The 27940-nt window shown below is 40.2% G+C and overlaps 1 protein-coding gene across 6 annotated transcripts in view; it reads left to right on the top strand.

Moving 5' to 3' along the window:
• Positions 1-27940, top strand: part of kiaa1549la (KIAA1549-like a) — a 125160-nt gene that overhangs the window by 83543 nt on the left and 13677 nt on the right. For all 6 annotated transcript variants that reach the window (XM_025909036.1, XM_025909038.1, XM_013265557.3 and 3 more), the window contains 5 exons: positions 4282-4475; positions 13697-13842; positions 20527-20651; positions 21321-21541; positions 25667-25799. In XM_025909036.1, the coding sequence (XP_025764821.1) occupies positions 4282-4475; positions 13697-13842; positions 20527-20651; positions 21321-21541; positions 25667-25799 (819 nt within the window). The remainder of the gene's footprint in view (positions 1-4281; positions 4476-13696; positions 13843-20526; positions 20652-21320; positions 21542-25666; positions 25800-27940) is intronic.

Below are 27940 nucleotides of genomic sequence, written 5' to 3'. Positions count from 1 at the left end.
AAAAAAAAAAAAAAAAAAAAAAGCCTCTGTACGAGGCTCTTAACAGAATAGCAAAGGACAGACATCAGTGATTTCATGAGGCAGCTTTTGCTTCAAACTTGGCAGTGGATGTAAGAAGAAAGAAGCAGAAGAGCTGATTAGAAGTTACTGGCTGGATTTGTGGTCACACCTTGCAGATTGCATTTACACCCGGCAAAGATCCAATGTTGTCATTTCATTTTTTTCTACAACACATTCTAATTTTAATGCTTGTGTATGCATCTTGAATTTTCCTCCATGGGACATGCAGATATAAATCCCATGCAAAATTTCAGGCGTAAACGGAGTCTGTCTTAAGCTAGCTTGCGTGTGTGTTTTATCAAGTCATCTGAATACCAAGCAGACTCCATCAAGCTGACCTCCTGTGTGCGACTGTGCTCGCGTGTGCACATGTGCGTGAACTATTCCCATGCTGTGCAGGACAAGCTAAAGCTGCTGATCAATACTGTGCCTTATATTAGGTCTGCATGTGTGTTTAAGCATTAAAGAGGGATTCTGCTGCTTCCTCCTCACTTTATCACTCTGCTGTGCAGCCGGAACATTCTTCAAAATGGCTTTTCCTCCCTCTGTGCCGCCTTGTAGACGCATGAAAGCCTCAGATAGCTGGCCTCCGTGTGGAGTACAATAGAGGTGGAATCAGCGAAAGTAGAAGAAATCCATTTTTCATTTGTAAGGTGTTCAGTGAGTGTACAATGCAGTGGCTGCCATTTAAAGGACTGAAGGTATTTTGCATTTTGCTGCATCATGCCTCAACTGGCCCCCAGAAGGAGTTTATCTAACCGCTGCAGCACCTTGTTGATGTGCAATCCAGCCTTACTTTAGATACATAATAAAAAAAAATAGTCTTTTTTTTTCTTTCTTTTTTTTAAGCGCATCTCTTTGCTGTGCTTCCGCCATCAGCCCTGCTGGAGCTGAATTTAAATCAATATGGCCACAGGGGGAAAAGAGCATATCTCATCCATCTGCTGCACCTCATCAAGCTGCTGTTGGGTATTGCTCTGAGTTAAAATTAGACAAGAGGAGAAGCATCTGTGTGATACTGAAGGGAGAAAAGGGAGGATAATCTGGTGGTGCCACAGAGTCGTGCTCAGAGTGACTTCATATGACATCCTCAAGTGGAAGAAATCCCAGACTTCTTGCTGCTGTCCTCCTCTCTCTCTCCTCGCCTTCTTTCTTCCGGTGCTATTCCAAATGGATGTGGAGAAAAACACCATCCATCTCTGACAGAGAGATCAGAGGATCACCCCATAGCACGGGCTTCAAGTCTTCATTAAACTGGGCCGCTCGCGCAAGATGAAAGACGGCCATTTGTTAAGTCAACACACTGTCAGTGGACGTAGGAAACGAGGGAGCGAGATGACAAGGCAGGGAGAATGGAAAAGAAAAAGTCTGGAAAGGAAGAAAGGGCAGAGACAATTTGAATAGACAGATGTGTGAAAGTGAAAAGAACAGAGAGAAAGAACGATCATGAGGCAGTGCAGTCAAATGTCAGCCTGCTTTTCAAGGTTACATCCCCTTGGCTTTGTCATTTCTGAGAAGCCATACCGTCTCCATGCATGATTTTACCCATCACCTGCAGTTCAGTGCCAGTTCAGCCCCCGTGGCACGAAGCCTTATGGCTGTGCTTCGATAATGCACATCCATACTGCTGGAAGGACATATTTGCAACAGCACATCTTGTACTCCTACCTTGCACGTTGCCCTTTCTTTTCTCCTCATTGGTTATAGGCAAATGAGTGTTTGCACTCTCCATACATCTTTCACATGAAAGAGTCAGCAACTGTCAACATACATCACTTCAGTTGGTAGAATATGCGTGTAAAGATGGACTCAATCCATATATATTTATGGCATGGTGAGAGGGCCTACGGTGCACCGCTCTCTTTCCGTCTCTATCTGAGCTCCTATCACTTTCCCCGGCACTCATTCACGTCTGCAGCCACGTGTGTTGGAGCTCGCTGATGGTACAGCAGTGTGTATGACTGATGAATTATTAACAACGCCGTCAGCTGGATGCACACGTTGCCTAACCTCACACGCACTCAGAATTTAGCATGCATCATCAAATGCATTAGACGTCCCATTTTAGAGCTGCTCAAAATAGAAAAGAGGCGGCAATTTTTATTTTTTTTAAATCTGGGTTTCATCTACTTGGTTGTGTAACCTAAATTGAAATTTTCTTCCCCCCATGCTTTATTTTTTTCACTCCTGCGTCGCTAAACGCTTTTTCTTAATTTGAATACAAAGATTGTGTCCAGGCCTCGGAGGCTTTTCAGACTGCTTTTGCTGCCGCCTCTTTTTATGTTCTGTCTCTTTATGCCAAAACCCCTGACTTCAAAGGTGCTGTTAATCTTTTTTTATTTATTTATTTTTCAACTTTTCATTATGCCAGCTCTGGTGTTTGGAGACTGATAAAAAAAAAAGGTTCAGGGAGGGATGTCCATCCAATTACTTTTATCTGAAATGGAAGCAACACTTATCTGGAAATTTTTCTTTAGTATTCAGGAGACCATGTCGTGTCAGCTGGTAGAACTCTGAGCGCTGTTCACCCACATCAGGTTGTTCAGTGCTGCAGCTAGCGTGAAAAGCTCAGGGTGACAACGGACTCAAAATGTTTTATGAATTGAAAAGTGAGTTAAAGTCTTTCATCTATCAGTCCAGTCAAGCGAAGGCAGTCCCATCTCCGGCGTTCATGGTGTTTACTGACATATCTATTCACACAGAGGTTAAATCTGAAAAGAAAAACATAATAAACACACATTTACGTTTAAGCTACAGTAGCCCAGCTTGTGAAACAGAAGGTTTTAACCAGATAAAAAAAAGTATAGACACACACAAACCCAGTGAATAGACTCTATCCATAATAGAGTTGAAGCTGCAGCCTTATGCTTCTGCTTTAATCACTGGAAATGGCTACACCAGGCATGTGATAGGTGTGTATGTGCCACAGAGATCGACTCCAGCTGGTACTGCTATGGGGCTTTTTACATGATGAGCAGTCTATAAAAAACCAAACAAAAAAACAAACTCATGTATCAAAGCTTAAGGTTACATTCTCGGAGCAGCAGTATTGAGTGGGAATTCAAAATTTAAAATTAAAAACCCATACACAGGGAGTTTATGGATCCTGTGCAAGGTTCAGAAACTGAAGGCAAACAACAACAAGGAAAAATTAAAACACCTTGTTTTTGCTGTTACATCCAGAGCCCTGCATAGAACATGCGCAGCAAGTCTATCCAAGTGTTAGACTTTGCGAATAGTTGGCAAACGTTACACCCTCAGTGAATCCACAAAGTAAAATTCTATATGTGTAAGTAGCTTTATTACCAGTAAAAGAAAGAGCCTTAACTTTAATTTCTGTGCCATGACATAAAAACTGCATGGACTGTATTGCCTATCCAATTCAATGACCTTTTCTAAAGTGTGGTGACTTCTCACCAAATTAAACTGCTTTTGCTTCTGCTGTAAGTGTGTTACCCAACATTTTGGCTTCAATTACCAGAGTGCTTATATCAGGATAAAAGGTGTTGTGCACTGAACAATGCAACAATGGGCAACTGATGTCACAAAACAGTAGGCAAAGACAGTAAAAAGTGCAGATGTATTTATGTCTTTACTATGGCAACAGGCAGAAAAGACATCTGCTACCACACATCTGAAACTGTCGTGAACATTAGCTGTATGCATGCATCAGCACAACACAATTGGCTAATATGCTTCAGCTGGCTATTGGCTCTTTTTATGCATTACAATAAGCATTTTTTCTTCATTCTCATGCTTGTTGTAATGCATCAGTATAACATATATGATTAAACTGAAAGCTAGCTTACCAGTAATGTAAATGGGAAAACTCTGATGTTAAATTCTGCAAGAAATCCTGAATTGCACTTTTGATTCTTCAGTTATTCTTTTGGTGTCAAGCGCTCTTTCCATTCATGCTAGTTGCAAGATCTGCACATTCTGTGGCTGATAAATCATTCATTGCTCATTATTGTGAGTTTTAAAGTAAACTGACTTACAGTATTTCCCTGTCATCAGCATATGCCATGTGCAGCATATCGGAAACAGTTGCATTGCCTTTTTGAGGTCTTTGCATGTGCTCTACATTCAATGTTTGTTTTCATGTCTCTAGTTGCTTTTGGTCCATCAATCCAAAAACTCCCGACTGGATTGTGCTAAAAGCTGGATTAGCTTTGACTGTGCAAATTCAAATATTTTGTGTTGTCCTTTTCCCCCCAACAGCCTGTCCAGGGCTTCGACTATGCCAAGAAGCACATGGGTCGAACTGGCGATGAGGCAGTCTCTGTTACTAAGGAGACGCTGGTGTTGGGGCTGCCTGTGCGAGACGCTCCGTTGTCGCTGTCACTGGATAAGAAGGTGCACCAGGATGGGACTGCCAATAAGAGGCCTCCGTCTGCTGACATACACAAAGGAGGGTAAGAAAGTTACTGACTCATTTGCTTTAATGTACTGGAAAACTGACCTTATATAAATGATTTAGATGTTAGCATTAGTGTGCTTTATCATTGCATCTGATTTTCGAGTTGTTGTTTTTTTTTTAATCATGCAGACAAATAGCACAAAAATCTCTTTGTTACCTACCAAACCTAAACACAGACATGCACAGACATATGCTATAATTTGGATAAAACGGCTGCAGGTAGAGGCTGCATCCATGTCATCCCTTTATTATTCTAGATTTGAATTTGAACTCACAAGCTCTGAATGAATTTAATTTGTTTATATATCATTTATTTTTTTTATGTGAACTGAACTCAAGCTCTAATGGCACAATTTCAAAATTTCAGGTATTAAATGAAATATTTTCACTAAATTTGTGGGACCCAACAGAGACCCAAACAGACCTCACAGACTTCATTTGTGTTATTTTTGATATATTGTTAATTTAAAAAAACATATTTGCTGAGGTTTATACAATAAAATTGATTTGATTAGGGGTAGGTATTGATCATGGTTTGGGTGTAAATGTCTGCTGGTTGGTTGCCAGGGCAACTCATCTCCACAGGAGAATCTGGAAAACATAAACACACATAAAGCTTCAAAAGTCCTCAAATTTACATAAAGAAGTTTTAAGAATACAAATTTTTGTCACGTAATATTGTGTTGCCCATTCAGCTGATATACGTCTACTAGGTATGAGTTAGGCTACATCAGCTGTGGTGCAGAGAGGCTAACACACCCTCAGCTGCACTGTCTGTTTTAAAACACTGTTTTATGTCTAACAACAGCAGCAGTTGGCTCAGAGAAATTTGAGCTTGACGGTTTGCTTTTGGGTGTTTAAGCAAAGCATATCTTTAACACAAAAATGTAGTCTGACCCTTTCACGACCAAAACCCAGTAGAGCAGGTGTCTTATGTCACACTGCTGCCATCATTGTGCATAATTCATTACAGATGTGAATGTAAAGGAAAGCTCTCCCTTGTTCATACATCACTATAAGCTGTGATTGAACACAGGTACAGTGCTGAAATAGCGAGCTGATCCGACGTACTGTTCCCAGCTGGAAGCCTTGTGAAGGGGAAGAACAAAGTTCTCGAGCATCTGTTTCAGTCAGTGAACAAGGCAGTGACAAAACCCACAGCTTTTCAGCAAGTCCAGACATCAGTGCTTGTTTGTGCATCACAGTTAAGCCAGAGAGAAGCCCAGAGTAAGCAGTGCACAGTCTGACAGATTGACATGATTTTAAGATAAGTCCAATGTTAACGAAAGGCTGTTTGTAGACAAAAGAAGGGAAGCTGCTTCTGTTTGCAGCAAAAACAACGGATGGAGTGATGTACTAGGCTGAAGTTGAGAGAGCGGAGTCTAATAGTGGTGTTAGGTGTGTTGCCATACAAAAACAGATGATCCCATTTAAGTGTGAATAAATAATTGCTCCAGTAATTTTCAACTGTTAACAGCTTAACACTTATCTGACACATGATGTGACACAAAAGATTTGTGTAAATTAACAGGAAATACATTTAAACGACTGTGCCTTTCATCTACTGATGAGCAAGATCTAAACAGCGCGGGACGGGGTATCACTGGCAACGACGCGCATTACCTGTTTAAATGACTCATTACAGGGCTGCTGGACCACACTGTGAAAAGACAAGTTGGCCAGTAGACACACCGGTGTATCTCAAAGTCAGAAATTAATAACAGAGTTTAAAATAAAAAATACATATAGTCCACAAAATCAATATCTCTCTCATTATATGTAAGAATATACATAACATATGTTTAGGAAAGGTAGGATAGACTGTTGTGGTGCTTAATAGAGTTACTGGTTGATAATGGGTGTGATATAATACAAATACACAATCCTATATTTTTTGTGAACTTTACAGTTACATTGGCGTAGTTTTCTGAACATGGATGAGTGGAAAAATAAAGTAGGGCCAGACACCCCCCTCCCCTCGATTATTTCAAGCATCAGACGTTTCATTTTCTGCATTCTTGTGAAATGTTACGCACCATTTTGTACCTTTTCTGCATCAGTTTATGGGGGAAATGTCAACATATAATGCAATAAGGCACTCTGGGATTCCATATGGCTTTCAATATAAAATATTCTCAGCTTCTCCTATTTAAATTCATCCCTGCTGAGACAAAACACAAACAGGCTTCATGTCAGTATTTTAATGTATACCCCTTTTTTCAAAGCTCAAATGTGTTTCAAAGAGATTTTTGTTAGTTACAACTTGTTACACAAATCTGTGTTTTATGATGATTTTTAGGAGTTTATACAAGTTACTGAGTCTGAAAACCAGAAAGTTTTCATTTGTCTTTGATTTGTCTGGTTATCAATTTGCCATCAAGCACATGGCATCAAAAGAGAATCTGCTGCCTGAGATTTCACCACTGTGTTTGTTTGAGGCGCAAAGATAATTAAGTTTCCTACAAATATTGAGTGGTGGTATGAATTCATAATTCCTTCAGATATTTCATTAGTAAATAAAATGCTTTATACAGCATGTCTCATTCATTTATCAACACAAACATTCATAAAAGGACTTTTTTCTACAGTTTTTCTAACATTCACACACGTTCACATGATGCACACACTAGGAGCAATCTGGGGTTCAGTGTATTCCCAAGGATACTTTGGGATTGTTTTCAACCTGGGATCGGATCTCCAACTGTACAGGTGGTGGGGGTGGAGGTATCTTACTCACAGCCTAGTCTCACTGAAACATACGAATATCATATACATTTATTTATGGACATCAGAGATGGCTTCGCAGCAGAGGTCAACATTTTTTGTGAGACTGAGGCGCTTTTTGTGTAGGGATTGGTGTCTACACTGGAGAGAGTACAAACCTAAAGTCATCTGTTTAAGTAACATTTGAATAACATTTTTTGGATGAATAATTTCATTGTCATTTTAGTGAGCAGAGAGACTGTGTCCTCTCATTAGCAAAAATGGCCAGTACTGGATTTTATACAAACTCTACACTTATGAATGTCAAGCCTCTTCTCATATTTTTAAATACGGTGATGACATGAGTCCGATGGCTTCCTGCTGCACTAATGTGGGTTCATTAGGTCATTCACAGATAAGTATCTGCAACTAAATGTCTCCAAAAAACTACGAATATTAAAAAAATAGAATCCGTGCAAGCTTAAGTGCATTTCCTCCAATCTTCTACACACTGGGGAGTGTATTGCTTAAAGCGTAGTGTCAGGTTTGAAAGATTCGCATCATATTTTGGCTAAAAGTAGTTTTTTTTTTTTGTTTTGTTTTGGGGTTTTTTTTACCCACATGTGGCATAAATCATAGACTGATTTCAAAAGTTAGGGAGCAATAAATCAAAAAAGAAAAAGAAAATAGTTTTAGAAACTGCAGCTGAAGCCTGTCACTATGATCCACGTCTGTAAAAGAACATGGAAAAAAACATCGCAAAAGGGTAACGTTGATAAGTCAGTACATAAGGCCTCAGTTACAATCAGCGACCTCCTCACAGCTTCCGGTTGTAGAGAATAAAATGTGTATTCACTGCCCGGTGAAATTATTTGCAAAGTGGGTTCTGCACCAAAAAGCTCCCTGTGAGATCCCTTGCAGATTGCTGCAGTCGCCTGTAGTTTGCATGAAAGCTGCAGACTTTTTAGCCTTTTTACTCTTCAAGCTGTAGATAAAACATGAAAAAGGCTGACACAAAATGGAAACGGATAACATGTGCCTTCAAAATAAAAGTTGTATCTTACCTCTTCAAACAATACATTTCAAAATGTAAAACGTTGTCTTTGAAGGTAAGCGGTATATATTTCCAGGTTCCATGGCACTTTTCATAACTACTTGTTGAGTATTTTTTCTGACATTCAGTGTTTCTATATAAACTATGGGGAACAACAGCAACCTGCAAGCAATTAAAGCATTTGCAAGGATGCTTTTGCTGCATCAACATATCTATGCCTCCCCAAACAGTCTGGAAATACATACTATTAATTAGCAATCAGCAGTTGCCATTGGCTCACTGACTGGTCTCCACACCCTAAAAAAATGTTTTGAGTGCAGGCCTGTTTGACTAACAAATCTCACACAGAGCACAGCAGAGGACAAACGTGACCATACAAACACAGAGAATATAATTAAAAACTGGAGAATATGCAAGCTACAGAGATAATCAGATAGAAAAATCATATCAGGACACAAGATAAAACAAAGCAACCAGGAGAAACCTATCAAAGTCAAACAGGAAACAAACAAAAACTATGTTTAACACGGAGGCTCACAGTAAACATGTCACACAGAAAGCAGACAGACGAGACAGAAGGAACACGGGAAATGCTGGGCAGACACAAACTCAACACCACTAGAATAACAATGAAAACAGGAACCAAAACTCAAAGACGTCACCAAAACCATCACAAGCAAGCCGCAACGGGCACGTTTTGAAAAGTTGGGCAGTATTTTGGATTAAAGCTCTGAAGCTTGGCTCTAGTAAAATGTTATTTCTACATGGTTTTTAAAGTTGAGCGAAATACTGTGTATCAGATTTATGGTGTTTTTGGAAATGTGAGCTCATGGGAAGAGACAAACTGATCAGACACAATCTGCTCTCAGTGGAAAAACTAATGAAATCCATGTAATGACCCAAACACACGGCTAAACAGATGGTCATTTGTCCCCACAGCCACTGGGCTACTACTGAGGATTCGACATTTGTACCGAGTGTTTGATTGTATTTCTGTGATTTCAAATCAGAATGAATAATGTTAGAAAATGAAAGTTGCATCTATCTGCTGCTAATCTTCATGTTTTATGTAGTTTGTCTTTATTTGGTATTTAATGGAGTCTCTTCCCCATATATTTTGTCCTTTTTTTGTTTCTAATCTTCCTTGTTATTGTCTCGGCTTTTCACGCATGAGCGATGAATGTGATTTGCAAACATCTGCCGGAATCCCGCCATTTAAACGCTTTTCCCAGAATGTACCAAAAGGTCTTATTCCCGGTAGATTTCACTAGACTTATGACATAATCTGTTCTATGCATAAACAATGAAAAGATTTAGAACAGAATTATGAAAACTGTTCTTTTTGTAAACGTTTCCATCCCCAAACATCTCTCTACTACAAGCGACGCCCACACCCGCGCCCACAGTCAATTGCGACAGCTTTCCCTTGAGGAAGTTTGGGAGTCATAAATGAGATGCATCATGCCTCCTCTCACATTAATGCAAATGCAGAAATGCACATAAGACAGAGCCTCACATTTATACACCACTAGATGAAAATGAATGGAGGTGGGATTAGTTGTGCTTTGCCTCTCGAGGATGATAAACACATGTATATTTATAACCCTGGCTGTAGCCAAGCGAGAGGGAGCTGTTCTGTGTGACGGCGATGACAGTGTAAAGGACTGGAAGAGCTGGCATAGTTTGATAATCAGCTTTACCAACCGGCACACATATTCTCAAAGAAGGTAACACAGATTATTCTACCACCTGGGTGCACACTAATTACATATCTCACTGTCTAACCGATGCAATGTGGGGTGCAATGGATTTCAAACCCAAACAACGACCAAGAATGCATTTATTGTTGTGCTTTGTGGTCTGTGTGCAGGCAGAACCAGGTGTTGTGCTTTATCATAAAGGAAAAGGTAGATAAGAAGAAACAAGACTGAAATCACTCGCTCATTCATAAACACGCTGTACACTTAGAAGCCAGACGTTTACTGTGAAATGACAGTTTTCGAATTGCATTAGATGAAAAGTTGCATGGCTTTCATTTTCAAATGACTTTGGATTGCTAAGCAGTATACATGTTATTGAATCACTTTGCACTGCGTTCCAGTTTGGGCTTTTTATTTTGTGCGTGCATTTCAAATTCATTGATGCTCCCCTCAGCCAAAACTGGTTGTGGTATCAGAAGTGGGTAGATTTTGATGTTGTTCCCAGCTGTTTCACTTCAATTCATGCACACAGACTGCCATCTATAGATGCCTAATTTTTTTTAAATAGTTAAGAATTTTTGTTAACTTCCTAAGACCTGAACTCTTTCATGGCATGCACTTTTAATTTCTCTTTGCTACTTGGGCTGTTTGGGACCTGATGAATGTAAAAACGAAGAATTACGTGATTTTTTTTTTTTTTTTTTTTTTTTAATAACCTGATTTTTGTTTCTGAGAAAAATGAGACCCCATATGAGGACATTCACTTTAAATTTCGATAGAACAGTGGCAGTATAATGTCCTCATAAGTGGATGTCACGCTCTTGTAGGGCAAATTAAAGTATTTGGGGCTAGACAACCTAAAATGTGATGTCCACATATGTGGACGCCAGGTCCTAGGAGGTTAAATACTAAACAGGCCGTGTCAGAGAGTTTTTTCTCCTTCGCTCTGTATGATGCCTGTGAGAGTAAATAATAGTATTTGTCTTGTATTTGAATTCAACAGTTCCCGTAATATTATTGTTTGCTGTATATTATAGTTATTTGTGTTAATGAGCAGTGGAACAGGTGCGACATGTTTGTGTTTTAAGAATATATATTTTACTCCAGCAGCTTTGTAATATAACCGTTTTTCTTCAACAGTGACTAAATTGCAATCAGCTTTTTTCTTTTTTTATGATTGCGTCATTGTCTTGACACAAGCAGAGTGATGTGATCATTTTCTGCTTCATTTCAAGACAGTTCTTTGTTTGTTTCAATTTTTTTATGATTTAATGTGAGAAACAACGGCGGTGATTATTTTACCCGCTGAACGCGCTCTGGTATGGGGAAGGAGGAAGGCGCAGTCTGCATGCTAACCATGGAACAACACTGTAGGATGGGTTCATAGGGGCAGCATTTATTCTGCTCACTTCAGCCTCCAGAGAGCTGCAGTTTGTGAGGCACAAAGAGCGGCAGGGAGATGAACGCTAGTCTCCAGTAGTGTGATTATTGATTCAGCTGCTCCTCCCTCTGGCCTTCACAGATTTATGTGGAACACACACTGTATTTCTCCTTCCATCCCAGCGGCTCTTTGCTTGATTCCACATGACTTTTACTTTGACTTGGCCAGTCACCGGACACAGCACTGGCTGCAGAGTGTGTGTGTGTGTGTGTGTGTGTGTGGACGTGCTCGTGTTCACAGTGTTAGCCTCGCCCGTGGTTCTGTAATGTCGGCTCTGGCTGATTTGTGCATCTCACACCACCTGTAGACCGGCCTGTCACGTTGTGTAGCTGCTGTGTCTTACATGCCTCAAGGCTGTGCGCATGTGTGTTTGTGTACCCTGCGCATGTGTGTGCGCATGTGTGTGCTCGGTATATAGATTGAACTGATTCGTACATGTTCATGCATGAATTTATTTCACACACACACAAACACACTGGACATAAAGGACATAAAGGTGTTTAATGCACTGACTTGATGTTACCTTTTGGGGACAAAAGCAAGTCCCTATAATGTAGATCATTACTTGGTTTGAGGTTATGATAAAGCTTGGAGGTTGCAGCTATAACAGGAAATAAATGTCATCAATATAATTCCCTCTGAAGTAAAGGGAAATGACTCTTTGTGTGGGAAATATATGCATGCTGGGCTGTTTTCCATCAAGGTCCTTGGCCAGCTATCCAAAAAAATCAGCATGTCATTCTTCTGCTTGTCCTTCACATGTGCCCTGCATTTCTTTAATGTTGCATGTGTTTTTTTGTTTTTTTTTACAAGGTGCATTCAGCAGAAGTCTGATCACCATCTCTAAAAGCACAAACACTGTATGACACAGTACAACAGTAAAAGGTGATGTAATTTGTCTGGTTAGTTGCTAACATCACATAGGTCAAGCTACTGTAACTGCTGGTTTAGTTGTCTGATTATTGGGTGTAGGAGCCGGCATGAAAATGCCAGGAGTCAGTGTTATTAGTTTAGGTGCACAAGATAAGATAAGAAATAAATCATTTATCATTTAAAAAAAATGCTATGACATTAATTTGACTCTAAATGATCAGGCTTGTGTATCTATAATGTTATCTTATTTGCTGATGTGATGTCATATCCCATTAATCATCCTTTCCCCTAATGGCTTATCCGGGCAGCACAGTGGGTTCGAATCCGCCAGCAGGCTGGAGCCTTTCCGTGTGGAATTCACGTCTTTTATTGTTGTCACAGTCCAAAGATATGCATGTTAGGTTCATTAGCTCTTAGTTATCTGTAGATGTGAATGGTTGTCTGTGACAGTCAGGGAGTATCCTGTAGCTCCTGTCCCCTTTGACCCTGTCAGCAGGGACAATATTGTTCATTATACAGGTTATGTCTATTGCTGTTAGATGACCTCTTCTTCTCAGTGGTGTCAACACAGCTTTGTATATTTTTCAGAAAATTAGCTAGCTTGTTCTAAATGTACATAATTAACAATCTAATGAATGAGCTAAAAAGCATTCTTATGGCTATTAACAATAAAATAACCATACTAATATAAAAATACAAGAACCACAAGCTGTCTTCAATCGGTTTACAGTTAAAGCACCTTCATGAGTGAGTTCATGGTATAAGGATAAAACTGCTCTACGAATCCTACAATATTGACAGAATGAGCTGAAGAACGAAGAAAAAGTTGGACTCATACTTTTATGACTGACAATTATATAATTTGGTGATGACAACTGATTAGCTCAAGATGAGACAAAAATTGAGTCAGTGGTGTTGACAATCGGCAGGTAGCACGATGTGTGACAATGCTAATCTTCAGCTTTCAGATCAAGTTGCTGCTACAGATTTTAATAATTTTTTAGACATCTGTCTTTGTGACTAATGATGTCACTCATAGTTAAACAATGCCACTTGAAAAGTAGCTTAGATTTTACAAAGTTTGTTCACCTTCAGTTCCCGTAGACTCTACAGTCCTTACAACCAAGATTTCACCTTTTTCCTCCTTTTTTTTGGCATTTCCAGGACAAATCAAATTGCATATAAACTTCCAAATCTGCTGGTTTACCTCCAGGATCGTCATAAAATGCGCACACTCACATACAAACACCACACAACATGTTTTTGGCTTATAAAGCACTTTTGATTTTTTTCTTTTTTGTAATGAGCCATTAACATTTTTTTAAATAGTGTGTTGGCAGTAATAACTGTGAGATGATGCCCTGTTTGTGTACACACTAACAACCCTCTCCGCCCCTCCCTTTTCCTCTCTCCCTCGCCTCTCTCTGTTGCCATGGCTACTACAGGAGGTTGCCAAGTGATGAGGATGGCTCGGTGTCGAGTAACGGCTCCGGGAAGCTGAACACCAGCAAGAGCTCCTCGGCCCGGAGGACTGCGACTGGCAGCAGCAGCAAGAACGGCAAGGAGGAGTTACACAAGAGGGGCACCAATGGTGAGGAGGAGGAGGAAGGAAAGAGAGATGGGGAGGGAGGGGGTTAAGAAGGTAGACAAAGAATGTGATTCCAGTGAAGGAGGAAGAAGGCAAGGTATTAGGAGAAGGACACATAGAAAGACAGATGGATGGATAGATGGAAAAAAATCTGCCTCTCCTTATGTTAGTGCCCATCACAAAGTCTGTTATTGCTAATAAACAAGTGCAGATCACCAAAAGTGGACACACACATCCACAAACCTAATTCATACACTGCCCCCCTCACACAGTCACATGCAATGATGTTTTTACCCAAGGATAATTATGGTGAGCTAATGAAGCGCAAACACACTCATGCTTACAATGAGTCATCCTGCTACAGCATCATGTAACTATCAGGGACGACACTTGTACTCATCAGAAATTGTCACATGTCTGCTCACATGCAAACTGAGATATTAGATCAGTTGAAGACATATGAAGCATTTACATGTTGCTATTTAGGCTGTTTTCAATCGGCTTACCTCATTCCAAATGCTGCACAGAGATAAAAGCGAGTAAATATTCCTTAAGTGTTGCATCAACTTACTTTGGAGCAGAACCACAGAGAAAGACAAGGAAGTGGGAGGAAACAGTTCTGACAGCGTAGTGTCACCTTAGGTGTTATTCAAATCCATACAACCCACTGCATATGTTCTGTGCTGTAGGAAAGTTACTTGTTAATCCTCGATGCCTGTCCTCTCCATCATTTTAATTGAGCTTTTAGATATTGCACTCACACAGAGTGCAATATTAAACACACACATACACAGAGGGTATTACTACTTAAATGCCAAGTTATAATTGAATTACTATTAAAATGATAAGGTTACTTTTAATCAAGAGACGCATTTGTTTTTTTTAAAAGAAGGGACCTGATGTAGTCTAAAATCTGCGATCACATGCTGTAGCTTAGTTTATCGATATTTTATTGACACTTCTTGATTATTAGGACATCTTGATTTCCATGTTGTGTTCTACCTTTTTATGCTCATTCTGATATTTTTCACACTACTACATCAATTAGACAGACTGTTGATGACTAATTATGAAGAATGCATTATTAATTTAAAAGCATTTGTTAAAAAGGTCGTAAAAAGCGGAGACTGGTCCATGATGATGACAAACACGTACTTCACATTATTAAGTTCACTATAGGCAGCTTGAGGCAACTGTTGTGATTTGGTGCTTTATAAGTAAAATTTAATTGAACTGAATTGAATTCAAGAAAAAAATAAGGCAACTTTAAAGTTGATATTACAGCAAAACAACACAAAACAAAATTAGCATAGGTGTGCTTGTGTTGGGAGTAAACATGGTATATGTGAGTAAAACTATACACAAAGCCCCTGTTAATCTGTGGGAAATCTGTCATACACCCACATTTACATGTGGGTACGTTGATGAAAAATGAATCCAGCCACTATGATGCCCTCCACTGGCTATTTCACTTCCCCTTCACTTTTCGGACCGGGAAGCTACTAACATTTTTCTTTATAATCACTCTTCGGCTAAATCTATCCAGACTCTTGAGTCCGTGTCAGTTCGGACTCAAGTCAAATCTAGAAATGACAAAAACTGAGGCGTCATAAAAAAATGAGTTTACCACCTTCTGTGGTCTTCTCGTCACTGCCTGAGGCTACAATAGCCGGTTCGCGCATGATAGCAAAACTTCAAGTGAACTCCCGGTATGAGTAATGGTGGTGCCAAGTTTAAACAGAACGTGTGAAATGAAAAAAGACAATGTCTGTTTTCTACTGCATCATCTTTAAGCCTTTTGAAATGTTCTCCATCATTAATTCAACAAAGTAGCTGGCAGGTAGTGTGTACTCTTACCAGTCATTTTAAATAAGAAGGTTCTTGTTTTCAGCCATGTGACCATCTCCGCTGCTGAAGTAAACGACAGTTCTCCTAATGGAGCTTAAAAAAAAGCATGTTAGCAGGTTGGGACAATGAAAAACGTTGTCATTTTCCATAGATAGGCTCACTTCTGGTAATTTGGACCACTCCACTGCAATGGACTTCTCAACTGTGTTTGTGCTTTTGGTCCCTTTTTAGCATTTTAATGGAATTATCTGACAAATTCAATGACTGACTCTGATACAGCCCATCCAAGGAAACTGTACTTCATTTTTAGTGAGTGAAATTTGACTATTTTATTAGTCTGTTACTTAATATTAATTAATAAATATAGGTACTGTAACATAGTGCTTATGGATGCATGTTGCTGAAGCTAAATAGCCTTGTATGATTTAGGACTTCACCCGTCCATCCAACTAGGGCCACTTATGGCTCCAAATGTTGAGATTTCCAAATAAACATACCACGGCAGACTCGATGATGTTTCCATGAACATCCTTTTCCGCATCTTTTTATTAACTCCGGTTGCTGCTACAAACAAACTCAGTCGGCTTTCCAGCTCACAGCCCGACTCATGTCAACAACAACAAAACAACCCTGGACTCAGTGCAGAGCCGATGAGGCGTGATTGCAGATGCCGTGCAGGTGCGTCCATCGCTCCTGCAGCGGCACTGCAGACCATGCCCCGCCACATGCAGATTTCATAATTAATGGTTGCCATCTTGGTGGTCAGTCCATCTTTTATATACACTGTGTGGATTGAACCTGCTAACTAACTTGGAGGAGTTTTCTTTTCTCCAACTTCTCTGGTGCAAAATGTCCAAAGATGCAAGCATGAATGCTTTTGTCAGCCCTTGCAATATTTGGCAACCTGGACATTTTTAAAAATACTAATTTAAAAAAAGAAAAAAATCCATGCACTGTACTTCAGGGAATTTTAAAACATATTTATGAAATATTATATAAATTACATAGTTTGCAGAATGTGATAAAATGATAAAATGATTCACTGTCTGCATAGATTCCTTAATAGCGGAAAATTAACAGATATCACAGGATTAAAAACAAACAAACAAATATTTGTCAGACACGAGATAATAGACTGTGCCTTTTGATCTACATCACCTGTAATCAGTAGTGGCAGTGAATGCACTGCATCTTTGAACTGTTCAACAGATTACCAGCCCAGTTTTTTTTTCTCCAGCTCTGCAGTTTCAGAATTGATTGCCTAAACATTGCTCTGATCACTGGTAAGCCTGCCACATTGCTGCTGTTCAGTGACATTCTGGGACACTGTGATTTTCAGATCTCTTTTGCATCAGCAAACTAATGTTCACAGCAATTTAAGTGATTAATAGTGTTTATGCGAGCGAATGAATGCTTACCCAGAGGAGACAAGAAGAAGATGAGTAATTGTTTCATTTTCTCACTAGAGATTGCAGAGAGCTGGAGATGGACAGGAATAGAGTTTTCAGAAAAAAAAAAAGGGAGAGAAAAATGCGGGTATACTACAAAAATGATAAAATCACCCACTTGCTGCAGTGGGTCACATATCTTCAGGAAGTTTTACAGGTGTCAAAGCATTGGCTAAAGAGCATTTGTACTACACCTGTAATTTTACTTGCAAGAGTCAATGAAAATGCAAACGCTCAAGAACTACATCTCAGACTCCACAGACCTCAGTTAGCATGTTAAAAGTTAAAGTTCCTTGCAGAACAACTAGAAAAAGACTGAACAAGTGTGGCTCGTTTTGAAGCATTATCAGGAAAATCATCTTCTTTCTCAACAGAACAACACAGCTTAGAATTGCAAAGTTGATTTTGAACAAACCACAAGACTTGTGGAGCAATGTCCTTTGTACAGATGGGATACAAAGTGGAGTTTGGCCATAATGCACAGTGCCACAGTTTGAGAAAAATAACAGCATTCCAGCACAAATGCCTCATAGCAACTGCCGAGCACAGTGGTGGAGGGGTGATGATTTGGGCTTGTTGAGCAGTAGTTGAGTCGACTGTGAACTCCTCTGTATGCTCAAGATAAAGCTTAGTCCAGATTGCGTCGTGTAACAGAACAATGACCCCAAGCACAGCAGCAAATCTGCAATAGAATGGCCAAAACCGAAAACAATTGAGATGTTCCAGTGGTTCAGTCAAGAGAGCTATGTAGAACAAATACATGCAAACTTCAGTAAACTGAAGCAATGTTGTAAAGAAGTGTGAGCCAAAATTAATCTGTCCGATGTGAGACGTGTAGAAGATTAGTTTTTTTTAATATATGAAGATACAGCTTTCTGTATAAGTACGGCCTGGTTCCATTGCTCGGGTGAATCCTTCAGGGCAGTGCCATCAGTGCCTTGTGCTGACTGAATTCCTTCTTACAAGAGTGAACCGCTCAAAAGACAGTGGGACTTCTTTTATTTAACATGCTAAACTTCCTCAACAAGAGACTAAAAACAGTGTTTTAGTTTTTTACATTTTAGAATGATTTTAGAGCAACTGTTCAAGAGAAACAGACGATGTCTAACACTGAGCCTACTATAGCTCAAATGAACTTTTTAATGTTCCTCAGATGTTCAGGGTTCAAATTCCAAAACTAATGGATAACATGATGGTAGTTTTATATATAGTCTACAGATTTACCAACTTTATTGTTCATCGGTTAAATCATCTCCATACTTGTAACTAATATCGCTGTACACATAAAGGAGTAAACAGCAGATTGTTGACTGACTCATACTGTTTACCTCCCTGTGTACAGAAGACACTGAGTAACGGGGGCTCTAAAATGTAGTTTATTCAAATTATGCAACATGTAGTTTGTACATTCAGTCAATGAAGCCACATGTTTTAAAATGTATTTAACCACGAAAGAAGAAGAGAAGAAGGACCCTTCTTTGTTGAGCTGAAATCTGTAGCTGCGAGGAAGCAAAACAACAACGCAGCCATCATGCTGCCGCTAAATTAAATGAAGGAACAGACACAACAGGAAAGTAGAACTCAGTCGTCTTTGCAAAATTTAGTACATAAGGGTTTCAGCTTACTGGGCATAAGTTAACCCTCCCATCATATTGAATCTGAATTAGGAAAAAGTTAAAAGACAAAGCCTACAAACGTTGTATTTGTAATGTTTGTAATGTTCCCATTTACATAGACCAAACCAGTCAGTTCTGTATGAAAATAAATATGATTCAGTTGCTACTTTTTCTTCATAGTGAAACTTGGATAAGTTGTTGTAAAATAAAATGATATAAGATAAAATAGCCTTTGTTAGTCCCAGAGTTGAGAATTTCACCCTGGTTTTGGCCTCTCTGTCTTCCCTGAGTGCACATATGCAGCCAACCAGCCACCCACCCACAGCCACACATACACACACACACTCGTTTTCATGTCTTAGTGAGGATATCTCATTGATATAATGCATTCCCTAGCCGCTTACCTTAACCCTAACCATCAAATATGAATGCCTAATCCTAACCCTCAGCCTAAACTTAACCGCAACCTAATTGTAACCCGGACGCTAAAACCACATTTTGAGCCTCAAAAATGCCTTCAAACTCTGGGACAGGCATTTTGTCCTCATAAGTGACTGTTGGTCCCCAAAAGTATAGCATGCCAATTTTTTTTGTCCTCACAAAGATCTCTAAACATGTACACACACACACTCCATGGCACTCACCAGGTGTAACAACCTTTGCGGCAGAAACCATGTACATGTTCGATTCAAACACCAGTTCAGTGTTTGCCATTTGCTGTGAAATGGTTCAGGGTTCACGTTAGCTATAACACATCGTTACCTGTGTCCAGTCAGGTTCACAGCCCTCTGCTGCTTGTGATGCCACCTGTGCTGACCTTAGCTGTCACACTCTGATAGGCTGAACAGTTTCACCAGCAGATGAGAGCAGACCAAGCTGGTGCCGGGACAAATGTAACATTTTGGGTTTGGAGCAGAGTTAATGGCAGACTGTCGTAGCCCTACAAAGAAGCAGTCTGCCATATGATGTCAGTCAGTGAGTCACTGTGGAGCCAGAGCAACATAGCACTATCCATCTGCTGCTCGCTGCTGTAACATACAGTAGCCACATAAATACTGAGATTGTGTTACTGTGCGAAGCAGAGGACCTGTCACGTACAGCGGATGTTTTTCATGAGACACAACTCAATTTTCATTGGCTTTATTGTTTATTAAAGTTGTGGTTTCCATGACAACAAGTAAATCTCACATTAGAGGATAAAAGCAATTATTTTGGAGTGGAAAACAGTCGAGGAAGGTACATGTGAGCAATGAGACAACGGAAGGTAGGAAATTGAAAAGCTGATAACTCATTACTGATCAAATTCATCTTATGGCACAAGCAAAATCATATAAATTGAATCCTAGAGTGCTAATGTATTAGCTAACAATAGCTTGCTTCATTAGTAAGTTCCATTCAAAAACTGTGTGGGTGCAATGTAGACACACACACCAGCTTATTAGTGCTACATGACACAGTAAAGATACAGAAATTTCCCTCACCAAACCTGAAACACACAGACTTCTTCCATGGTCTGTACGTCACAGCAAACTATAAGATTGCAAGTAGATGTGAGGGGTTTAAAACAAAAAACAACAGGCATATCATTCATTGGTTCAAAAATAGTCCACACAAGCTTAATATAAAGCTTGCAGTATGTGAGAAATGAAAACTTAGCTACATTAGTAAACCTTTGTATCTATATGTTAATACTTATTTTTGATTTATTCTTCCTGGAGAACTGAGCTGATCTACACTTGCTTATTACCAAGTTGTGTGCTTTCTTGTCTTTCCAGATCCCTATGAAGACCATACAGGCTCTCTGCGTCTCATCACTATCAAGCCCATGACAGCCCAGCCAACCTACTCGTATCCCTCTTCCTCTTCTCACAGCCAAGATTCTGTGGTTGTCAATGGGGAGGTGAGTTGGAAAACATAAACATTTACTCGCATGTCTTCAAAGCTTTCCCGCAGTCAGACGTGGTGACAGAATAGGGCAGAGCAAAAAGTAGGACACCATGAGTCACACAGACAAGTGCAGCATTTGGTAACCACGTTTCGTCTACCATTGTTTAAACGATTGATAATGTTGGACTGCATCCAAATTGAAATCAATCAACTCAATTGATTGAACAAATATTAATGGGTGGTATGGAAGAGGTAGTTCATCAAGCTCTTTAAATGCATCAACTCAGAAAGGTGCTTTTCTATTCTGTTGTACTACCCCTCCTTCACCATAGTAGTAGTAACATAACGTCTCCTCTGGGACAAATTGTACTGTTACTGAATATAGCTGTTGTTGCTACAAACACTATTCCTCTGTCTCTCTCTAATCTCTCAGTCAGCCCATCACATCTCACTCTTATTCTGCCTCAACCTCTCTGCACCTTGCTGCAGCTCAAACAGCAACACACAGGCTCATGATAAATCCCCCTCAGTCTATTAACATAAGAGTAGAAAACCCCATGTTTAGAGTGTGTTTCATAGTCTGATTATCTGGATTTGAGTACTAAAAAGAAAGGCCAAAAAAGTAAAAATAACAATTGTATATAAAAAAAAATAATAATAATTTGATTACTTGAATTTGCAGGCTAACCATAGTGGGCTTAAACAGAAGTCCGACATTGAGCACTACAGGAACAAACTGCGTCAGAAGGCCCGGAGGAAAGGCTACGGAGAATTCTCGCTCTCCGAAACAGGAAGCCACGGTTATAGTCACCGTGACACGAGGCACAGCCGGCATGACAGCGGGGTGAAAGAGCCAATGACTGCCGAGGAGAAGAGGGCGTCCTTTGCAGGGTGTCACAAGAGGTATTGTAATATAAATATAATTAAATATGCATATTTTGGAATATAATTAAATGTTTGTCTTATCACTGACTGGATTTGCTGCAGAAAGTGAAATAAATCTCAATGACCAATCTCAAAATATGTATTACGAGGATTAGACCATTCTATAAAATTACAGTTCTTTTACACATAAAATTTTTGTTTCGTGCCATTTAAACAATGAATGTTCAAGTGTTAAACTATTACAATGATGAACAATAAAGGCTAAATATTTTTTTTTCATCTGGAAATATAAACTTAAAGTAGTGCTGTAGCTGTAAAGCATAGTTGCTAAGCAACACGTAAGGAGTGAGTGAGTAGAGAGGGGTGAGATTAGGTCAGCATATTAATATTTCACAGGTCACACTGACAGAGTGTCTGTTTTGCTTGTTTTTGTCACTAAGTTTAACACATTCAGCCTGAGGACACTTCACAAATCCTTTGACATCAGACAAAGAAAAGCATTTATTGCCTTCTGAAACTTAAAGTTTAGCAACGCAGAATCCAAACTGTGACAGTTTTCAGGAGATTGACTCAAAATACTGAAAAATGACAGCATCAAGAAGCACCTGAGTGCTGATAGAAGGTAATTCCTACATCAAATCTGTTTTAGGTCAAAGTCATGAAATAAAATACACAAACATTATACATTAAACCCTTTTTCCTAAACTTTTTTTCAATGCCAACATATTTAAACATATTTACGCTTCTCACATTTATTCATAGAAATCTTAATTTAATAGAATAGAATAGAATTCAACTTTATTGTCATTGCACATTATGGTATGTTATTGTTATGTGACGGCTGTGTGCAGGCAGGAAAAGGACCTAAAGTGCAGACTCCGGAGACAAACGTGAACTTAAACAGCTTTAATGCTGAACTCAAAAAGGGTAACGAAACTGAGAATACAAAATAACCTTACACAGAACACACAGCTAGATAAGGGTAGAAAAGAGTAGATCGCGACCCAGACCAAAGAGAACACAGGGCTTAAATACACAGAGGGAACAATCAGGAAATGGGAGACAGGAGGGAAACACAGCTGGGGCAAATCAGGGCTAACAAGACAAGGGAAGCAAAACCAGATACACTAACATGAAACACGGACTTTCAAAGTAAAACAAGAAACATAACACAGAGACGCGAACTTAACAAGGGGATACAGCCGACAGGGGAGACAGAGCAACTATAGAACACAGAGACATAAACCATAAAACAGAACTCTAAGAAAGAAACCAAAGACTAGAAATGATAAATAATATAATAAACTCAAAACCTCTGGGTCGACCCAGGCATCCTAACAGTTATAATGTACATGGTATGAAGTATGTTATGAATATGCTATAACTATAAGTATGTACAGGCTGTAGTGAGTACAAGCTATGTACAGGCTATGAACAGGATATAAATATGAAAAACTATACAGAATATGAAATAAAAAAACTATATAGAAATATGAGATATACAGTTATACAGAAATGTGAACTATGCAAGTTATGAACAGTTGTAGGATTAAAAATTATCGTATGTACAGAATGATTATTTACACAGAACTATACAGTAGTGCAGTTAAGATAAGTGAGATATGTGGATAATTTCTACAGAGGCTATATAAAGTGCTAGTGGTTGTGAGTGGTGGTTCAGTCCATGTTATTATTGTGTGTTTGAGGGTACGGTTGTCCATTTTGTGTGTGTGTGTGTGTGTGTGTGTGTGTGTGTGTGTGTGTGTTCAGTCCATGAGTTTAATGTGGGTCAGATGTCAGGAGGCAGAGTTCAGGAGTCTGACAGCTGTGGGGAAGAAGTTGTTCTGGTACCTGGTGGTCTTAGTCCGGAGACTCCTGTAGCGCCTCCTAGAGGGCAGGAGGGTGAAGAGTCCATGTGATGGGTGACTGGGGTCTCTGATGATTTTCCCAGCCCTTTTCAGACACCGCTTCCTGTAGATGTCCTTTATGGCAGGAAGTGGTGCTCCGGCGATGCGCTGGGCAGTTTTCACGACCCTCTGCAACGAGGCAGAGCAGTTCCCGTACCAGACTGTTATACAGTTGGTCAGGATGCTCTCGATGGTGCAGCGATAGAAGTTCACCAGGATGTCTGAGGACAGGTGGTTCTTCCTCAGAGTCCTCAAGAAGAAGAGGCGCTGATGAGCCTTCTTGACCAGCTTGGAGCAGTTGGTCGTCCAGATGAGATCCTCGGAGATGTGGACTCCCAGGAACTTGAAGCTGCTCACATGCTCCACAGCCGTCCCCTTAATGTGGATGGGTGGATGTGGGTCAGCATTCCTCCTGTAGTCCACGATGAGCTCCTTAGTCTTCTCGGTGTTAAGCAGCAGGTTGTTTGTGTCGCACCACTCAGCCAGACGATCCACCTCCTCCCTGTAGGCGGTCTTATCGTTGTCACTGATGAGGCCAATCACCGTGGTGTCATCTGCAAACTTAATGATGGTGTTGGAACCATCAGCAGGTCTGCAGTCGTGGGTGAAGAGGGAGTAGAGGAAAGGGCTCATCACACAGCCTTGTGGTACACCGGTGTTCATTGTGATTGTAGATGAGCAGCGGTTATCCAGCCGGACATGTTGGGGGCGGTTGGTAAGGAAGTCCAGTAACCATTTGCAGATGAGGGAACTGATGCCCAGGTCTGTCAGTTTCCTGATGAGTTGTGAGGGGTGGATTGTATTGAATGCTGAATAGACTTCAGTCTATAAATAGCATTCTGGCGTAGGTGGTGTTGTTGTCCAGGTGTGAGAGGACAGAGTGCAGTGCGATGGAGACTGCATCCTCTGTGCTCCTGTTCTGGCGGTATGCGAATTGGTGGGGGTCCAGGGTGGGGGGGGAGACAGGATTTGAAGTGTGCTAAGACCAGCTGCTCTAAGCACTTAGTGATGATGGGGGTGAGTGCTACTGGGCGGTAGTCATTGAGGCTAGATGGGTTGGAGTTTTTGGGTATCGGGACGATGGAGGTGGATTTGAAGCAGGCCGGTACCACAGCATGGGCCAAGGACAGATTGAATATGTCTGTGAGCACTCCTGCAAGCTCCCCATCAGGACCTGCAGCCTTGTGGACATTGATCCTGCTCAGCACCGCTCCTACATCGGTGGGGGAGAGAGTCAGAGGTTGGTGGTCTGGCGTCATGTCTGTTGTGGTTGTGGGGTTCCTTCGCTCAAAACGAGCATAAAAGTTGTTGAGCTTGTTGAGGAAGGAGACATCAGAGGATGTGGGGGAGGGTTTGGTGGTCCTGTAGTCTGTAATGGTCTGGAGTCCTTGCCACATGCGTCGGGGGTTGGAGTTGAAGAAGTGTTCTTCTACCTTCTTTTTGTAATGGTGTTTGGCTTTTTTGATGCCCTTCTTTAGATTAGCCCTGGCTGTACTGTAGGCGTGTGCATCTCCTGACCTAAAGGCGGTGTTGCGGGCCTTCAGGAGGAGACGAACATCCCGGTTCATCCAAGGCTTCTGGTTGGGGTACATGGTGATCCGTTTCCAGTAATCTAGTAATCCAGTACAGATGAGGCGTACTGGTCCAGGTCTGTGTGGGTGAACATATTCCAGTCTGTGTTTTTAAATCTGTCCTGGAGCACTGTGTCTGTCCCCTCTGGCCACACTTTGTCCTCACAGCAGGTTTCACACGTTGGATGAGTGGTGAATGCCTAAAAAAAAAAAAAGCTGGCGATAATGTGTTTGATGTGTATGGTCACACAGTCAAATTTAAGCAAGGAATAAAAAATAACACAGAGGTTGTTTAGCTGAGTTTTAAATATGATGCCAGGGAGCAAAGACGTGGTCCCAAGTATTGAGAAGCGTCATGCCCTGGTGGTAGCAAATACAATAAAAAACAATGGGAACCAGAACTGAACCTTGAGGTACACCACAGGTGTAGGATGCCATTTTAAGAGTATTTGCGAATGCTGATGGTGAAGGACCTGATACTCAGATAAGAGTAGAGCAATACAGGGCAGTGTGACAAAGTCCTCATGGTGGAAGATCAAGGTCTCATTACACACTGCATCAAACTACCCTAAACATAGATGTCAAAGGACTGGAAAAGGACCTCAGTGCCATCAGGAGTAATTGTAGTAATGACACTAAGCTGGTGTTGTATTTCTTTCCACCAGGTACTCTCACCCACGAGAGCCTACATATTGGAGCCGGCAGTCTCTGAGCAGCCCCAGTCCGGTAGAGACAGAGATGGACCTGCTGGTGCTCAGGGAGAGATCCAGGAGAGGCATCCGCAATAACGGCTATGATGTAAGTGACTGGACAACAACCTTCTGAAACAGTAAACCAGGAATGGGGTCAGTAGAGCAGATGCAGAATAAGGCCAGAAACTATGGCTTTACCCAAATTGTAATATGTGAGTAAAGGTCTATATAACCTGTGCATTATAACCAAGAGTTCAGACTTAACCAAGGTCTGTGACTTGAGGATGAAGGATTTCCGATAGATTTTTTTTGAATCTCTGAACTCAGATAAACTTACTGAGTAGTAAGAAAAAGCAAAGCTCTCAAGTCGGATTCTGTAACGAGCTGTAATATAGCAGCTCAGGTCCAATCTCAGAACAACTGAGTCCCATAGAGCGATGACGAAATGGGTCACTTGATAGTTGTAGGAACGTAAAGCGCTGCCACTTTGTCACACTAATAAAATAATCTCTTGAGAGCGTTCTAACTTTAATCCTTCCTTTCCCTTCCTTTACTCTCTGATGCTTTTAGCTCTGACCCAGTGGATTAACAAATTACCTTTCGATGAACCTTATAAACCTACACAGACACAGAGATGAAGAAAAATAAATTAGATAGAAAAGAAGAAAATGACAAAAAGATTAGAGAGAGCACAATTCCTTCGTTTTAATGGCAGCAAACAGGGGTGAAAAGGCAGACAGGAGGAGATAAAACGGGGACAGATAGAGCATCGTGAGTGAAGTCTCTTTATGCCGCTCCTCTGACGCACCATAGTAACAGCAGCGACCGTGATACCTACCTGAATGTCAATGACTCTGAATATGATTATAGCCTATTCATGGATTCAGATGGGAGACTCGATAGCAGTTAATAGCCTCGGATGCACCAAACGGTTTGGAAGGAGAACATGGTGTGTTTGTGCACGAGCGTGTGTGTATGCAGACAGGACAGAAAAGCAATCTGATCAGAATCCCTTATCACTTTTGTTTTCATGCTTTAGAATGGTTGCGACATATTAAAGCTGTATTAGCGATGTTTGGATTTATTGGTGGCTTTTATGTGGTTTGTGGAATTTATTCCTGTGGTTTTGTACAATGGTTAGGTTTTAATTTAATACAATTCTTTATCCAACCTTTAATGGAATCCTAATATGGTGATGTGATTATGTTATTCGTTCATTCATCTCTTAGTCTAATTCATTAATGCAAAATTTAATTAAAAACTGATACAGTGGGTTATTTTAGTTTTTGTTACACGTCTTACATTTATCTGATGTACGTCTTTTTTCCTATGTGATGTTTTAACACAGCATAGTCACAAATTCCCAAAGATTCCCAAACAGTACTACCCTATTCCCAAAGGTTAGCTGCAGTAGTTTAGCTAATCTGAAAATCTAAAAAAAACATTGCAATTATGATAAGGTAATAAATATATTTAGATCTACAGTTCTATTTGGGGAAAAAGGCAAAGAATATTAAATATAGATTTGATACTGATCTCTACCCAGTTAAATGTCACAGAAAAAAACTAATTTGTTACATTTAACCACATTTTTGTGCTCCCAGAAAACAACTGTTTCCATTAATCTTCGCATATGTCCGTAGCACTTACTGACTTACATTACTGCATAGTGAGTTGATACTTGTAGTATTTCCTCCACCGCAAAACCAGCAACAGTCTTGCTGTTCCTGATGTTCCTTGGAGAGTTCGGGCTAAAATCGAGTTTTAGAGCTGCAGCACTGCCATCTTTGTTCTTCTCAACGGACTTTACTCACATTATTGTGGAGCTGTAATTAGCTTCAAGATGCTTCTTCAAAATTATAATAATTATTATCACCCTTGTATGAAATGAAGTGTGAATACCTTCCCAATATAATAACCATCTCGTCTCCCATGACAACCTTTAAATGCACAATGACACAACTGTAAGATTTTGCTACAGCACAAATGAATTACTAAAATAAAAATATAACTTATTTCCTTGTGTTACCAGAGAAATATTCTCCTGTTTTTTTCTCATTATATCGAGACTAAGAAACTGATGAACTTTGTTGGGAACTATATTTTGTGCTTGCAGCACAGGCACATGAGCAAGCAAATAAACACTGAAAAAAATGGCAGCTGTTATATGATCTTTTCGGATACCTGATAGCCTCTGGTGTAAGCAATGAGAAGATCCACTCCACCACCAACTCCTCCATTCTTACC

The sequence above is a fragment of the Oreochromis niloticus genome, linkage group LG7, assembly GCF_001858045.2.
Source record: "Oreochromis niloticus isolate F11D_XX linkage group LG7, O_niloticus_UMD_NMBU, whole genome shotgun sequence".
Classification (NCBI taxonomy): domain Eukaryota; kingdom Metazoa; phylum Chordata; class Actinopteri; order Cichliformes; family Cichlidae; genus Oreochromis; species Oreochromis niloticus.
The sequence above is the reverse complement of the archived record's forward strand: the minus strand, read 5'-3'. Positions and strand labels throughout refer to the sequence as shown.